This window comes from Lepidochelys kempii, chromosome 14 (genome assembly GCF_965140285.1).
Source record: "Lepidochelys kempii isolate rLepKem1 chromosome 14, rLepKem1.hap1, whole genome shotgun sequence".
Lineage (NCBI taxonomy): Eukaryota > Metazoa > Chordata > Testudines > Cheloniidae > Lepidochelys > Lepidochelys kempii.
The window spans coordinates 8,949,483-8,965,804 of record NC_136393.1 but is presented as its reverse complement, the minus strand read 5'-3'; the positions used below and the strand labels follow the sequence as shown (position 1 = coordinate 8,965,804).

The following is a 16,322-nucleotide window of genomic DNA, read 5'->3' as shown; positions in this document are numbered from 1 at the left end:
ATGACGATGACGGCTACCAGTCCTATTGTACCGTCTGCTGCCACAAGGCAATGGGTTGCTGCTGCTGTGTAGCAATGCAGTACCGCATCTGCCAGCACCCAGGAGACATACGGTGACAGCGAGCTGAGTGGGCTCCATGCTTGTCGTGGTACGGCGTCTGCACAGGTAACTCAGGAAAAAAGGCGCGAAACGATTGTCTGCCGTTGCTTTCACAGAGGGAGGGAGGGAAGGAGAGCCTGATGACATGTACCCAGAACCACCCGCGACAATGTTTTTTGCCCCATCAGGCATTGGGATCTCAACCCAGAATTCCAATGGACAGCGGAGACTGCGGGAACTGTGGGATAGCTACCCACAGTGCAACACTCCGGAAGTCGATGCTAGCCTCGGTACTGTGGAAGCACTCCGTCGAGTTAATGCACTTAATGCACTTAGAGCATTTTGTGTGGGGACACACACAATCGACTATTTAAAAATGATTTCCAAAAAAACCAACTTCTATAAATTCGACCTAATTTCATAGTGTAGACATACCCTAAGGTGCCACAAGTCTTCCTTTTCTTTTTAAAAAATTCTTGCATTAACAAACATTAAAAAAAAAAAAAAAGGTCACAATCACCTTACCCAGTGCAGAAGAATAAACTTTAAAAAGGGGACATTATGTCCAAAAGCAAATAAAGCTGTACTACTATTGCTAATGTGCAGGCCTGAACTGAGACGTTTGGTACAGTAATCGTATCTATAACCTCTGCCTAAATGTTCTGAAACATTAAAAAACAAAAAATCAGATATAAAAAAAATCCAAATGTGAAAATATACAGATCAGCATGATTACTGTACTGCTGCAGTTAGATATCAAGTCATGTCCAGAAGGAGAACAGCAGAGCTAAGGAATATGTTGTTCAGTATCTACATCTTTTTCAAAGATTTTTTTTTGCTTCTGCACCCCTATGTTCATCCTTTACAAAACCGTGATAAATTTTGTACAAAGTAGGTCTTGTGAGCCAGTATTTAAAAACTCATAATCAGAGGAACATTATTGTCCTGGTAAAATAAGTGTATCAGCATTTTATGTAAAGTTATTAAATATATACAGTTATTGAAGTTACTCCACAGAAGATAGGAGGACACCTCATACTCACCTTCTTTTAAAGCCCACTTGATTGATCCTGTCCTCTTGCTGACAGCATGCAAACTTCCATCAAGGGTTGAAACAAACAACAGCGTTTCTGGTACAGTCACTGAACTAGTGCTTCCATAGCTCTGAAAAAGAAGAGCCCATAAATTTACATTATAACTTGTTTTAAAATCTGTTACTTTTAATTATGTCATGCTGCAAAAAGTCAAGATTCTTTGGTTTTGCATGTAAGGATTAGTCTGCTTTCTGCAAGACAAACTGTTTTACAAAATCCCTGCTAGGCAGCTGTGTATAGTAGAGATGAATGAATGTTACTCACGGGCACCCAGTAAACCTGAAGGACAGAGGAAATGGCACTGCCAGATAGGAAACTGAGGAATGGCTAGCACCAATCAGTAGATAAACTAAAGTATCTAAAATCCCAGCACTCATTTAGACCCCAGCAGATCTCTTGGCTATACCTGCTCCCGGAGCTCAGCCCTCCTGATGTATCAACACTGCAAAAACAAGCTGTGTTAGACACTTGGGGTGAAATCCTGGCCCTGTTAAATTCAATGGAAGTTTTACCATTAACTTTACCCATAGTGTCAAGCATTCTCTCCTACATGGGGTACTATACTCTGCTATTCCTTTTGATACCAGTGGAGAAATCATTCTCAACTCTGGTTTGCATAGGCGGGAGAACTGTTTACTACTTGTTGTCATTTTCATAGCATAGACAGTCTTTGAGTCTAGCTATTATATACATGTAATTCTATCACAAGGCATCCCAAAACTATGTAAAAAGATAACAGAAACAATGAGGTTGGGTCAAAGGTGCTAGCAGACTAAACCAGAAACTTAATTTAATCACGCCTCTCTCTCAACCTGGTACAAAAAGAACCAATATATACCAACAGCCTCAACACATACATTTTGTTACAAGCCTTTAGTTATCACCCAAATAACTTCCTTGTTTGTAAACTGTATTTGTGTTGCCCATCAGTCTGCCATCTGCCTTGTCTGGGAAGTTTCAGAACTATATTTAAATCTCAAGCTACTATTGTTGGTAAGGTGAAACTATGTGCACTGATAACCCAATGACTGAAATTTTAAAAAATAATTCTAGATAAATTCAAAGTTTTAACCATATTAGGATTTGTGAAGGACAAAACATGAAGTTGCCAAGCTCAAAAGCTTTGGCTCACCTGTGGCTCTCTCCTTGGAAAATTATGGATTTTTCAGAACAGACCAATTCTGCAGTAATATACCCTAGTTCTTTTCTCATTATACAGCAGTATATTATAAAGTAATACTTAACTAACTCCTAGGTACCACCCACTGATATAGTAATACAGTGAGCATGCATGTTGCATTACAGCAATCATGAATATTTAAGGCACAGCTTGATTTAAACTCAAAAAACAGTTAAAAGTACAAATCAATAACAGCCCTGAAAACAGGGATCGGAGATAAACTGCTGTAGGTGCAGAGGAAGGAAAAATATATCAGTGCTTAAACATAGTTACAAACTCAGTCAAATAATAAAAGCTACAAGGGGCCTAATGTTTAGACAAAAGACATTTCCAGTTAAATAATATATTTATACCCTGCATTATAGACCAAACTTTGTAATACTTGTTCAACAAGGGGCACTTAATAGCAGCCTCTCTCATGCTGGTCTGAAAGTGTGTAAGGCAAATGATGTCAATAATCAATATTCAGTTTAAAAGCATCTTTCCACACAAATAAAATGAACTGCAACACAGCAGGAAGAGGAGCTACATTTTAAAGACAGGGCATCTGAATCATCTTGCAAAAATTATGACAAGTTTTTTTGAAATCAAGAAGCGTCCCTAATTCTTAAGTTCATCGTCTTTTGGTCTTTTCCTACTTATAGCAGTTAGCATTTATGCAGCATGTTTCCTCTTCAAATACTGTACAAACAAACATTTGGTCTCATACTGTGTAAATCACCAGCTACTCCAGTGGAATTGCACTGGCGTAAACATGGTGCAAATGTCTGAGTAGGTCTGTGCTGTGGTTCTGGTGGGGGGCTGGCTCACATGGCCCCATAAGTCTGAAACCAGTTTTATTCAGCTACATCTGAAGAGAACCAGCACCAGAAGATACACAGAGGTGTCTCTGGATTGAACAGATCTCTTCACTTATAAAATACACAAGTATAAAATCTAATCTTAAACGAATACATTTTAATTTTAAAGTCACATCCTTTAAAGTGACTTAGAATAAGCTAAGTTGCTCACGAGCGAAGACCTAGTGCAATGGATGTTAGTCTGGAGAGATTTATAATAGAAACTCTGGCACAAATTTGAGCAGAACACATCAGAATAAAAATGGAACACCCTTTTTTGATTAAACTGTAAAACATTAACGAGAACAGCACATGTGCATATCCTGCCTAGAGACTGGGAATACACTGCCCATGCCTTGCCTGCTATTGATTCTGTGCAGACCAGTTTGCCCCAGGGCGGAGTTCAAGAAGAAAACATGTATCTGTAAGTGCTTGTCGTGTTGCATAGTTTTGACACACCCTTTTTCTGACGTGATTAGGATATCCTAAACCCACCATGAAAATACCCGGGGGGAGGGGGGAGGAGGAGAATGGTGCAATAAGGACTGAACCACATACTGTGCTTTTATGAATTTTTGGCACTAGCATCATCATCTTAACAGGCTTTGCAATACAGAAAAACTATCTGCTTGACAGGGTGCATCTTGATCTAAAGATTCCACCCAGAGTCTGTTGGAGCTATCACTGTTTTGTGGATTGAACTCTGTAGCAGAGGTTCCATGTGGATGTGATCATTGCAAGATCAAGACCCAGAGCTTTTAACCAGTAACACGGAATATTAAAGGTAATAGAAAATATTTTTAAATACAGTGCTGTTCATCACCAGATCTCAAAGCATTTACAAAAATGAACATACATCATATCCTCATTTTATAAAAAAGGAGACTTAAGCACAGTGGCTTGCCCCACTACACACACCCACACACAATCAGTGGCTGAGCAGGCGGGGAATAAAGCACAGTATTTCTGGCTTCCAGTCCATTACCCTATCCACTCCACCATGCTGCTTCTCATAACTATACAAAACAGCTTTTCAGACAAATGCAGTGCAAGTCTTTTTAAGCCATCAATTTTTAATTTTAAAAAGTAGATTTGAAAGGTTATTTTTTTCTTTAATGTGGTTCTCTGTCAATTTTTTTTGTCCAATTTATTATTTTCAATATTTTATCTAATGCATAGTTATTAAAAATGCTCCTTTGACTTCACTGAAGTAGGGCATGGCATACATTTTCAAAAGTGACTATTGATTTTGGGTGACATGTTAGAGGCCAGATTTTTCAGAGGGCAAAGTAACTAGCAATTTTGGTGGCTCAATATTTGGGTGCCCAACTTGAGATGCTTAAAAGGACTTCATTTTCAGAAAGTGGTCAGCAGCTGCCCTCTGAAAAATCTGGCCTCTAACATGTCACAGCTGGACACCCAAAATCACTAGTCATTTTTGAAAATGTAGGCCTTACCCTACTTCAGTGAAGTCAAAGGAGCATTTTTAAAAACTATACAATAATAAATTGGACACACACAAAAAAGATTGAAAGAGAATCACATTAAAGAAAAAAAAAATTACCTCCCCACACTATTCTTACCTTCATCAGCAATAGCACCATAAGACAAAGTGTGAAAAATCTAATTGCTTTTCATTATTATACTATTTAACATTTTTCAAGCTAAGAAATGCAAAAGTAAAAAGACCAATCAATTTCATTTTTGTTTATTGTAAGTTTCACTTTTAGGTTTTGACAATATAGTCCAGTGCTATCAATCTAATAAAACAAAGTGCTTACACTGGAATTTATTTGCTTTTTAAAATTTAAATTTCATGTAAATATGTGTATGGGTATTAGGTTTGTAGGATGTTAGTTTCACAAAACATTTTTTGTATATATTTTATGGACAAGATTATGCAGCAGCAAGACAGCCATCTAAGGTGCTTCTACAGAAAGATCAAAGACCTCACCCATATATCTCCTGTCCCACAGCAGGATTCCACTTTTTAAAATAACCTGCCCTTCTATTGTTCATTGTTGCTTAATATGCAGTACAGATAATCATGTTGGGGTTTTTATTAATGTTCAACAAGGAATTAATTTTTTTTGGCAGGTTTTTATGATGTGTGGTCAGGGTATGTGCCAGATCTTTCAGGACTTGAAATAGGTTATTGGTTCCCAATTATTTTGTTTGGTAAACTGAGGCAAAAAAACCCCTAAATAATTTGTTCAATATCACACTGCAAGTCAGTGGCAGAACTAGGAATAGAATGCAGGAGTCAAACACTAGACACCACTCCATCCTTGTTTACACAGGTACTTTCCCACACCAAGTCAAAAAAATAGGAGACAGAACGACTGTTACAGAAGCAGTTGAAACCCTCCGTAACTCTGAACATTTTTTCCACCAAGTTATGTGAAACCTACAGTACGTGTTGTTCTCTCTCTTACGGTGTTATTTTTTCAGGCTTCAGACTTTTCCTGCAGCATTAGGACTATAGTGCAATTTAATTCCAAACTATTTTCTTTCTATGGATCATCATCATCATTCATAAATTCAGGACATTCTGGTCTGGCATAACCAGATCTAACTTTCTGGTTTGCCTAAAGATTCAGCAAACAAATGGCACTAACAGAACAGAAACGCTTATGTTTGTTTCTCATTCCCATGAAGTCAAATTCTTCCTCCCCAACAGGAAAATCAATAAAAGATGTGAGTTAATCTGTGATATTTGTTTTGGAGGGGATTTGCTCGAGATCTAACTGACAATATTCATCAGCAAAAATTTAAAAAACACAGCCGTATGTCTTCCAAGAGATGTTCATGCAATCAGGCAAGCTACATTAGTATTTTTAACCATTTTGATACTGTATAATTAACAAAGAGTTAATATTTAAAGCCATTTGTTCTTATTCTCATGAATAAACTTACTCTGAAAACAAAAACTAGTGAATTTTAATCAACCCTATAAATTTAAGGGAGGTTAATTTTCTGAATATCATCATTTGCACAATAATACTTTGTAATAGTACCTTTCATCTGGAAATCCTCACAGACGTCACAAAAGATAATTAAGCCTATCACTGCTGTGAGGTATGTAACCGTTTTTAAATATGCATTTTACAAACGGGTAAACAACCACAGAGAGGTGAAGTGATTTTCTCTTGGTCACATAAATCAGTGGCAAGCCCAGAAGCAGAAGTCAGGAGACCTGACTCCCAATCTCTTGCTCTAATCACCAGATATCACTTTCTTTCCAATATTGGTACAGCTGATACAGTAGCATTTTCTCTTCTGGGCCAGAAATTTAGGAATTTAATTCCATACCAAAAACTTTAGCTCAAACGCAATAACTGTAATGCAGTTCTAGGGTGAAGGTGATGTACTGTTTATTAAGGGTGCCCATCCTTCAGGTGGTATATTAAATCAAGGGCCTTTCTGTCTGACATGGACAGCCTAAAGTATAAAGTTAAAGATCTCACGTTACTTTAAGGAAAAATAAAAAATGAGAGACTCTGGGATATATTATCCAAGTATCCTGAGCAACTTTCCCTATCTTGATAATACAGATTCTAAAGTCCAGGACTCTGTGTTCAAGTAACTAGCTGCAGAATGTATAATGTCTGAATAGCTACCATAGCACTAAGAGCTACTAGTATCTAACAGCTTTGGAAATCACTCTGATGTACTTTAAATAGGACAGATACTATATAATATCTTACTCCATTTCACTAGGTATTTTACCTCCAATGATTAATGAACGGCAGCACCTAGTTCTCAGTTAGCAGTCTCTGGTGTGCAAACTGAAAGAAAGCAAGAAGTTTCTTACTTCTGTACGTCAGGTATTCATTCTTCCTACATCTAAAAATGTTAAACAGCTAATGTACATTTAAGCTAGTGTATACTTAAAGCACTAAAAAGCATCAAAACACAACAGAGGTCTTTTTAAAAAAAAAACAGATGAGCAATTTAATTTGTTCAAACATTCTTTAAAACTGTTCGTAACAAATTAAATAGAAATTCAAACATTTTTTGTTGTACTGAGTGATCCATCATTCATCAAAAGAACAGGAGTACTTGTGGCACGTTAGAGACTAACAAATTTATTAGAGCATAAGCTTTTGTCAGCATCCGCAGGGCACTGCGCTGTTTAAAAAAAAAGAAAACAAAGCATCACAGGTGAACCTATGAAATTAAATAAATGTTCCAGTTCTGAATTATCTATGAACCACATAAACAAACCGTGCCCATCAAGTTAATTGAACTTAATTACGTATCATCCTCATATGCCAGATGTTGCCCAACTGTATGTAGCAGGTTAACTAATAAAAGATAAGCTCATACTGGACACCTGTGGTGGTTTGTTTAAGGAGACAACCACTGAACTATAAATTTTAAACAACCTGCGTGTATGTCCACTTTATCCACTTGCTAACTCAGACTCTTGCCTACTCCAGTTATCAGAACGGGGCAATTATCTCCCATGTCTTACACACGACACTCCCATTAATACACTTCAGAATGATATTAGCCTTTTTTACAACTGCATCACATTGTTGACTCATTCAATCTGTGATCCACTAGAACCCCCAAACCCTTTTCAGCAGTATTGCCACCTAGCCAGTTATTCCCCACTTATGTGGCTGTGCATTTTATTTTTCCTTCCCAACAAATGGCTTCCTTCAAAAAGGAAGAAATAACATTCTATCTTTACATAGAACCTTTTATCCCCAAAAGATCCCAAAGCACTTCACAAACAAAATGGTATTCAAACAGATATTACTTTATCCCACTACTAAAATGCAGTTATCTCTGGGGTGAAACACAGTTGTTAAAGACAGGAAGTGAAGATTATTGTAGCCATCCAAAACTGCAGGTAGGATTGAGGTAGGCAGAATGTAACAAATAGAGTTGGAATTTGGCCACGAATAAAATGGCTCAAGCAACAAATCTCTCTTCAGACTCTACACAGATTAACTCTGCTCTTCTAAACTACTCACTCTCTGAACAAGCATTTATCATCTCACAGATTCAGCTAGTTCCCCAACCAGCATTTTCACTTCCTGTCTTCTTTTAAGAAGTGAATCTAGTATGTATCATCACTGTAAAAAATAAACATATGCAGGAAATTCCTGTAGGGGCCATTACTAATAACTAGGAGAAACACAGTCAGGCTGCAGAACTGATCATGGATCAACACCTTCAATAAAGGAGAGAATATGGAAAGAGGAGAGGGTGAAGGACCTCAACTATCAAAGTCTTTCTCTCCAGAGATTAGGGGAAGAAGAGTCTGACCATCATTAGGGCACAATACAAAATTTGCGTTTTAGCACAAACCTCCCCACAGTAATGAAGGCAGAATGGCAGCCCAGCTCCTTGCATGCCAGCCCGACTGCTATCTTATACAGACTGAGACACACCAGAGTCACTTTAGCTGCTCCCTGGCTACCATCCAGACTTTATTTCAGCTTGGAAAAGAGACTAAGGGGGGAATATGACTGAGGTCTATAAAATCATGACTGGTATAGAGAAAGCAAATAAGGAAGAGTTATTTACTCCTTCTCATACCACAAGAACTAGGGGTCACCAAATGAAATTAATAGGCAGCAGGTTTAAAAACAAACAAAAGGAAGTATTTTTTTACACAATGCACAGTCAACCTGTGGAATTCCTTGCCAGAGGATGTTGTGAAGGCCAAGACTATAACAGTGTTCAAAAAGAACTACATAAATTAATGGAGAATAGGTCTATTAATGGCTATTAGCCAAGATGGGCAGGGATGATGTCCCTAGCCTTTGTTTGCCAGAAGCTGGGAATGGGAAACAAGGAATGGATCACTTGATGATTACCTGTTCTGTTCATTCCCCCTGGGGCACCTGGCATTGGCCACTGTCGGGAAAACAGTATACTGGGCTAGATGGACCTTTGGTCTGACCCAGTATGGCCGTTCTTATGAGTTCTTCCATTGACCTGGCCACCATCTCTCAAGAGGGTGGATTAACTACAGTGATGGAAAAACCTTCCATTGTTGCAGCAAGCGTCTATGCTATGGCTCTGCAGCTGTAATGCAGACAAGCCCTGATATCACCACTGGATTTTTGAGTATAGGGAGAGTTACTCACTATACAAATTCATAAAAGCAGTGTTTGAATAATTACACCTATATTTCGGTTACAAAAGACACACTGGGGATATTCAGCATGTTTTCTCAGCAGGGGATATTCAGCTGCTTCAGCCCCTTACGCTGGCTGGCACCATCATTTGCCACAGAAAGCTTCTAACTTTTGAACAGCTGGTGCCATTAGCAGCTTGGGGTTTTCAGGTCTGAGTCAGTTCCTTACAGCTTTATTGTGGCTTCGTACAGATAAAGGCAACACCAACAGGAAGAGAAAAACAAATAAGATCAAAACCTAATAAAGCCATTTTACCACAGTGTGCAAGAATCTAAATGATTAGACTCAGAAACAATACCTGGAGATGCAGCACAACTCCTGAGGAGTCTCCACATACAAGAGAGGAACTCAAATATATTGAAATGTTCCTCTACTACTAAGGCTGCAGTACTGTGGATAGGAGGAAGAGGACCAGCCCAGAAAATGCTTCACAGCTTTAGAGTTTTGAAATCTTATAATGAAAACTACTATACAAGTGCAAACAATTAGAGAAATTGGTTATCTTCACCACATCACGGCACGGATGGGAAGTTGGAAGGCATCACTGTAGCTCCAGATAAATCACAGGACTTTTCTTGATGCCTAGATGTCATGATGGGTGAACAATATATTCATCTATAAGATTCTGAACAAAGGAGAAATCAGGCATTGTAGTAGGTGGCCTGGTACACCTGCAGTTTTACACCTACTGCCCTTGTTGCAGCTTTCAGAGTACAAGAGTTATGCCTGTATAACCCACTAGTTCTAAACTATTTAAACAAGGTGCAGTACCACAAACACAACTATACAAGAGGAAGGGTTGCAGCAGCCACTATATAGCAGGTGCCGTGCCTAGCCTATAGAAGGCACCACAAAGCCAGACCATTTGCAAATTTTGCAAAGCCTTTGCCTATAGGGATTGCTTAAAAAAAACATAGCGTGTCCACGGATTTCTGTTGTATCTACTCTTTACACAACGTTAAGAATATGAGGAACACCCCCCGCCCCAGAGACTACCCCCCAGAGTTAGGTTCTGGTAGCTTCCACAACAGAAGACAGGGAAACCCATGAGAGGGCTTCCAAAATATTTAAATGGATACTACCCAATTCCTGTACACTAACATTCCCATAACTTCTGACTTTGTGTGGCTCAAAAGCTTGCATCTCTTATCACCAGAAGTGGGTCCAGGAAAATATATTACCTCACCCACCTTGTCTCTCTAACTTTCCCACAACTAATACAAAATATTTCCCAGAATTCACCATGACAAATTATAATTGCAACCATAATGATGTTTGGAAGGTATGTATTGTTTTAAAAAACAGTACTTAAGAAACAGGGAACTGAAGTGTTACTTTGTCATGGCCATATGAATTGTGAACTAAACAAGACACCTAAACTGCTTGTTGGTATACCAAAAATCAATATTTTCTTTAAACTCTCAGCTATTTTACACGATCAGTTGTACCTGGAAAGGAATGGAAAGTAGTTAATGTGCAAAGAGTTCTTTCTGCACACTCTGCAAATGGGAAGCATGAAAGTATCTTCTTACTTTTAGCCTTCAGATCGTTACTGAGTTTAAAGATGAAAGGAGAGAGGGGAGACCATAACTGAAGGAGGTATTCACACAACTTTCTACCACAAACCAGACTAATGTCTGTCACCTGCACAGCATATGACCCAGAAAGTTCTGAAGTATTAATCAGATCATGAAATTCTAGCAGCAATCTGCACTCTCATCTTAATCGGTTGGGTGTAGTATAACTGGAAGGGGGAGGGAATAATCTCACACCCACACAGCCAGTTCCCTTTTAGTCAGGTAGAAACCTGACATCGCTTCCTGGTTCAGCGACAGGGATAACCAGGGGCTATGTGCCTTCTATACCCCCTCTCTCATCCAAGGTTCAGTGAATAAGGTGGGCGCTTTAGTCTGCATGGCTGTCAATCTAACCCTGTTCACAAGCACTAAATAAAATAACTAAAATAATAGCAGCGTTGAAGCAGATCTTCACTCAGAACAGGCTTATATTCTAAGTATGTATGATCTATTAACTTTTACATATTTTCAGATTAAATGAAGAAAGGTGTGAGAGACTGTGTTGAGAAGAAACCAATGGCTGCACAGCCTCTTCGGATACTAGTGTGGGATGTTTTTACACTGGCTGTCAAGCCACACAAAATAATCTACTTCGGATGCAGTTGGATACAACTACCTAATCTCCTCCCCAACACGCCAAACAGGTAAGACTCCAAGAAGCAAACGTGCCAGGTTCTTTAATGGACCTTAGTCTTCTGCAACCTGGCACATAGCACGGACATTGCACAACTAGGATGGCAGTTACTTCTGGAATTCAGAACTCAAACTGGGACTAATATTTTGAAAAAGATAATATTAAGGTTGCAAAGTGGACACAGAAAGCTCCTGTACTGAAGAACTTATTGTCAGGACTCCAAAGGCCAATTTCTGCTCACTTACACCCAGGAGGTTGAAACCAACTAAGTTACATAGGTGTAAGCGACAGCAGAGTTTGGTCCCATGTATATCTCTCTTCCCTTCAACCCACTGATCCTGTAACAATGATGCCCCTGTTAAACTTTGTTCTCCCTTGCTCCAGGTGCCTTGTTCCATCACCTCTTGCTCCCTGCTTTTTTCTTCAGCCTTCCTTCATTCTCCATGCATAATCTCCAGCTGCTCAAGGATTCTCTGTTTATATTAAACCATTGAAAGGGTATTTATGTGGTGCTGCTTCTTATGCACTGCAGCAGCCACCTTAGATATCCAGGGTGCGATCATGAAGCCTTGAGCCGAACCCTGAAGATGAGTCAACTATTTCAGGCTTGAGGCACTTGTCAGTGTTCCTTTATTTCCAATGCCCTATTTGTTTTACCTATTAACAAGTTAAAAATCCATAAGCATATGCAACTCTTAATAATTCAAAATCTCCTATTAATTTTAATTATTCAAGGCACAGTATTTTTCAGCTAAGATTTTTAAACTGACAGACCCATTGCAAATTACTGACGTTGGTGAGTTAGCTAGTAAAAAAGAAGCCAGGAATGCTGCATCACAAGATCTACTTTATTCACAAACAACTCACCTGGAGAAACTGATAGGTGCTTAGTATAAAACAGAAATAAGTTGATTTAATAATTTAAATTCCTTCATGGCATATTTGTAAATATCAATAGATAATTGAAAAATTAACATGTGTAAATGTCTAAATCCAATTTTTCATTATTCATGTTGTTTACTTGGATTCTGCACTTCACATTGGACGATGAAAACAGACAAGTCAGTTTCACTTGTGTTTATTAGTGTACTTCAGCACTACCCAAACGCTGCAGTGTCTGGGTTGCAAACACTGAACAGACATGTTTGTTTGTTTTTCAAAAAAAACTGCTCAGCTGGAATTTTTTTAAATGCCCAGTGAAAATTTTTTTTTATTAACATGAGATCTTATAAAAACTTGTATTTACAAAGACTAAACTTGAGACAAGTTTAACCTGATGGTACCCAGAGAAACAGACTGCTCCATCACAAAAAATACTAAAGCTCCAATCCTGAGATGAGCTGCAGGTATAGGGGTCCACTTCTTCAGAACTCATTTCAACACTGGGGCCTAAATAGCTATAATTCAATACAAATTCTTGAAACAGATTCTCATTTCACATTACAATCATAGTCCAAGGAGATGTAATACAACACATTGTCCGAGAGATACGGCAGGATGGAGAATTAACAAGGCAAGACGACAGACCAAGCTATACCTCTTTAGTGGTAGCAGAAAAGATAATTATACAGAACACATGAAAAGCTTGGTTTAGGTCCTCCTTCAAAAAACCACCCTCTGTGGAATCAATTATGAATTTTGATCAGCAGGATAGCTCCTTGCTAACCATGAATTTCCATCCCAGTGGTAAAATTACATGAAAGATTTAGAATATTAAAGGAACTATATTGCTCCTTTTGATTCTAAACAAGAAATTGTTGCTTTAAATAAAAACTAAAAAGATGGTGACTAATGATGGTGTTATCTGATATTTTAACTAGAAACCCAAGTTTCTAGGTATTCTCCATGCCTTCACCAAGTTAAGCTTCAACAAATATTCTTGAGAATATAATGGAAGAGGGCTGGGTCTTTTAAGTGCTTGTTGCCACTAGCATAACAAACCTCCTCTTACTTAGACTCACTACCTCTTTGAGGGAAATAAATAAATAAATTACAAACCAACAAAGAAATGAGTTGAAACCAATTTGAATTAAAACAAAGCCAAAATAAAGTTGTGTTACAAATTCTGATATGTTTATGTATTTGTGCACAGCCGAGTATCAAACAGGATACTATCTATCATTTAGGAAACCTCTGTATGGGTTATCAGATAAGTGCCCTATTTCTAGTACTTCACTTTTAAGACGAGAGAAAATTTGTCTAAAAAAAACTGGTTTAATGAAGATCAAATTCCTATGAGAATAGTTTCCTCCATTAATTTAGCTTTGTTTAAAGAAGGTGGCCTATATTTCAGAAGTGCTAAGCACCCATATCCTACTGAAGTCAATGGAAGCTGCAGTTTTGAAAAAAAAACAGGCCACTAATTCCTTAAAGTTTTAGTTCAGTAACTTAAAAGTATGCCGTATTATTGGAGTGCTTATCATTAGGGACTCCTCAAGCGCGAGTAAACAACACCAAAAAGTATTCCATCTATCCACAATATGTCCCAAAGCTTTTGCTTTATTGAAAGAGCTTGGATGCCATGAATTAGCTGTGAGCTAGAATAGCAGTCTGAATATTGCTACCTGTTACTTCAATAAAACAGCTTACAGCTTGTTAGTAAGCAAATCACAATGCCATGTCTTACCAATAAATGATTTCCACTTTTTTTCTTTTTAAATAAGAAAGCGTTTGGAAGAGATTATAAATGTGTTAGTAAATTCAACTTGCAATGTTTGGTGGGATAAAAACAAACACTGACATTTTGCTAGGTTTAAATACATCTTCACAACTTCGCTGCTACAGCCTGGTTTAAAGCACTAACACAAAACTATTGAAAGTATAAACTATTAACAAAAGACCAAATCCTGCATTCCTTGGGCACCCAATACTCACTATTTCAATGGAATGCAGAACAAGACTGTGTATTTATATTTGGAGATATTCTAGCAAAAGCAGAGTCTAAGCCTATTTCCACTGACTTCTATGGGAGCAGAATCAAGCATTTTTACTACAGCAAAGAAATATAACTTGTGCTCCAGGAGACAAGGTATGGACAAAGTAATATATTTTTTAATTGAGCATCTGCACAATACTGGAAGCACGTAGCATAATTGTCACATGTGGTCTATGATTCAGGGCGCTGATTTTGTCAGCTAGTGCTCTAATTACATTGCTGGCTACAGGCTGAGAGTCACTGTGCATAATAAAACCAAGCCACTGAAATCAATTTTGTGAAACAGAATGAACTGATTTTGCAGCATTAGTAATTAAGTTGATGCTTAAAGGAAAGCTAACCAAAAAAATAAATAAAGCTACTAAATTTACACTTTCTTTAGAAAATTAAATAAAATATAGTGGTCTTTATGACCTTAAAAAAATTCTAGCAACTATCTGTCAGTTATTTCTAGAGTCCCCGTCACTGCAGTGTCTAGTCACTGGTGAGTCTTCATAATTGCGTGCATGCACACGACAAAAACATGTCCATACACATCATCCCAGGAGCAGGCAGGGTATTGAACTATATGTAAATTCCACTCATTGAGGATTCTATCCTCTTTTTAGGTCAAATTCTGAGAGGTGCTGAGCATCATCAACTCCTAGGAAAGCCAATGGACTGAGGCCCCCCTGGGGAAACAGAACTTGTTTAAATATTCACAAGAACACTAGAGCCAGGAAGGGTAAGGACAGAATTATGCATATGCGCATCTGTACACTAAGCCACAGTTCTCAGGTCTAATCTTGTTACTATTCCTCTAAAGGAATATAAACACAGTAATTATTACAATGAGCTACCAAATGTATCAGCAATTCAAACCATACATACTGGTGTTATTCAATATAAACCTGAAAAAAATATGTCTCTTTTCATTAAGTCTTTATACTGTCTCACCTTAGTTTTCATGCATGTTTGGCAACTTAACTAACACTGCCTGATGACAGAAAAAAATGCTTCAGAAGAAAACATCTGATCAAGGCTGGGGTTTTCCAGCTTCTAGAACATGCTGCAGGTGTTGCACCTTATGTATGTTATTAGAGAGCATTAAAACTCAGCCCACAGGAGAGGACATACCAGTGTTCTAAACACTCATTTTATCCTGAACAAGAGGTTGCTGGTTTTGAGCTGTATAAGCTTCAAAGGGAAACAGTCAGAATTCAGGGTGTTCTGCTATAGCACTGATCACAAGGAAAGGGTTAAACGAACTAGCTTTCTTAAATATATTTGTCTTCTCAGTTCACCATAACACACTTTCTTTCAAATTACACAGTGTTATATTTCAGTGCTCTATAATATTTATTGTGGCACCACTGACTATTTATAGGCCACTCTATTATACTGTCCCCTGTTGTATCAAAGATGTTGTTCCCTCATAATGTCCTTCCATTTATTGTGTGGGCAATTCCAAGAACTGCTCACTGAGTCACCTAAATAATGAGGAAGGCCATGTTAAAATACAAGAAAAAATAAATATAAACTACAGACAAACAACAGCAATGGTATCACACAAAATGACAAAGGCTGGGAAATTAGGGCAGATGAACTTCTACAGCAGAATGTCCCCATTACTTTTTCTTAATATGTTCATCTATGTCTGTCCAGTTATTTGGGTGATCTGCGTTTTCTAGACTTTTCCATTTTCTTCACCTGGCAAGGTGAAGAGACTGGGACAAGGAGCAAGGGGTGGGGAAGAGACAGGATTGGTAAGAGGGGATAAGGCAGAAGGGGTCATGCTAGAGGGGAGTGGGCAGAAAAGTCTGCCTA

General features: G+C 38.1%; 1 protein-coding gene across 4 annotated transcripts in view; it reads right to left on the bottom strand.

The window, feature by feature from the left end:
- ERN1 (endoplasmic reticulum to nucleus signaling 1) overlaps window positions 1-16,322 on the bottom strand; it is a 62,933-nt gene that overhangs the window by 40,593 nt on the left and 6,018 nt on the right. For 3 of the 4 annotated variants that reach the window (XM_073311949.1, XM_073311951.1, XM_073311950.1), the window contains exon 2: window positions 1,143-1,263. In XM_073311949.1, coding sequence (XP_073168050.1) covers window positions 1,143-1,263 — 121 coding nt within the window. Of the gene's footprint in view, window positions 1-1,142; window positions 1,264-16,322 lie in introns of those variants that run through there. The other variant, XM_078848480.1, reaches the window with a different exon arrangement.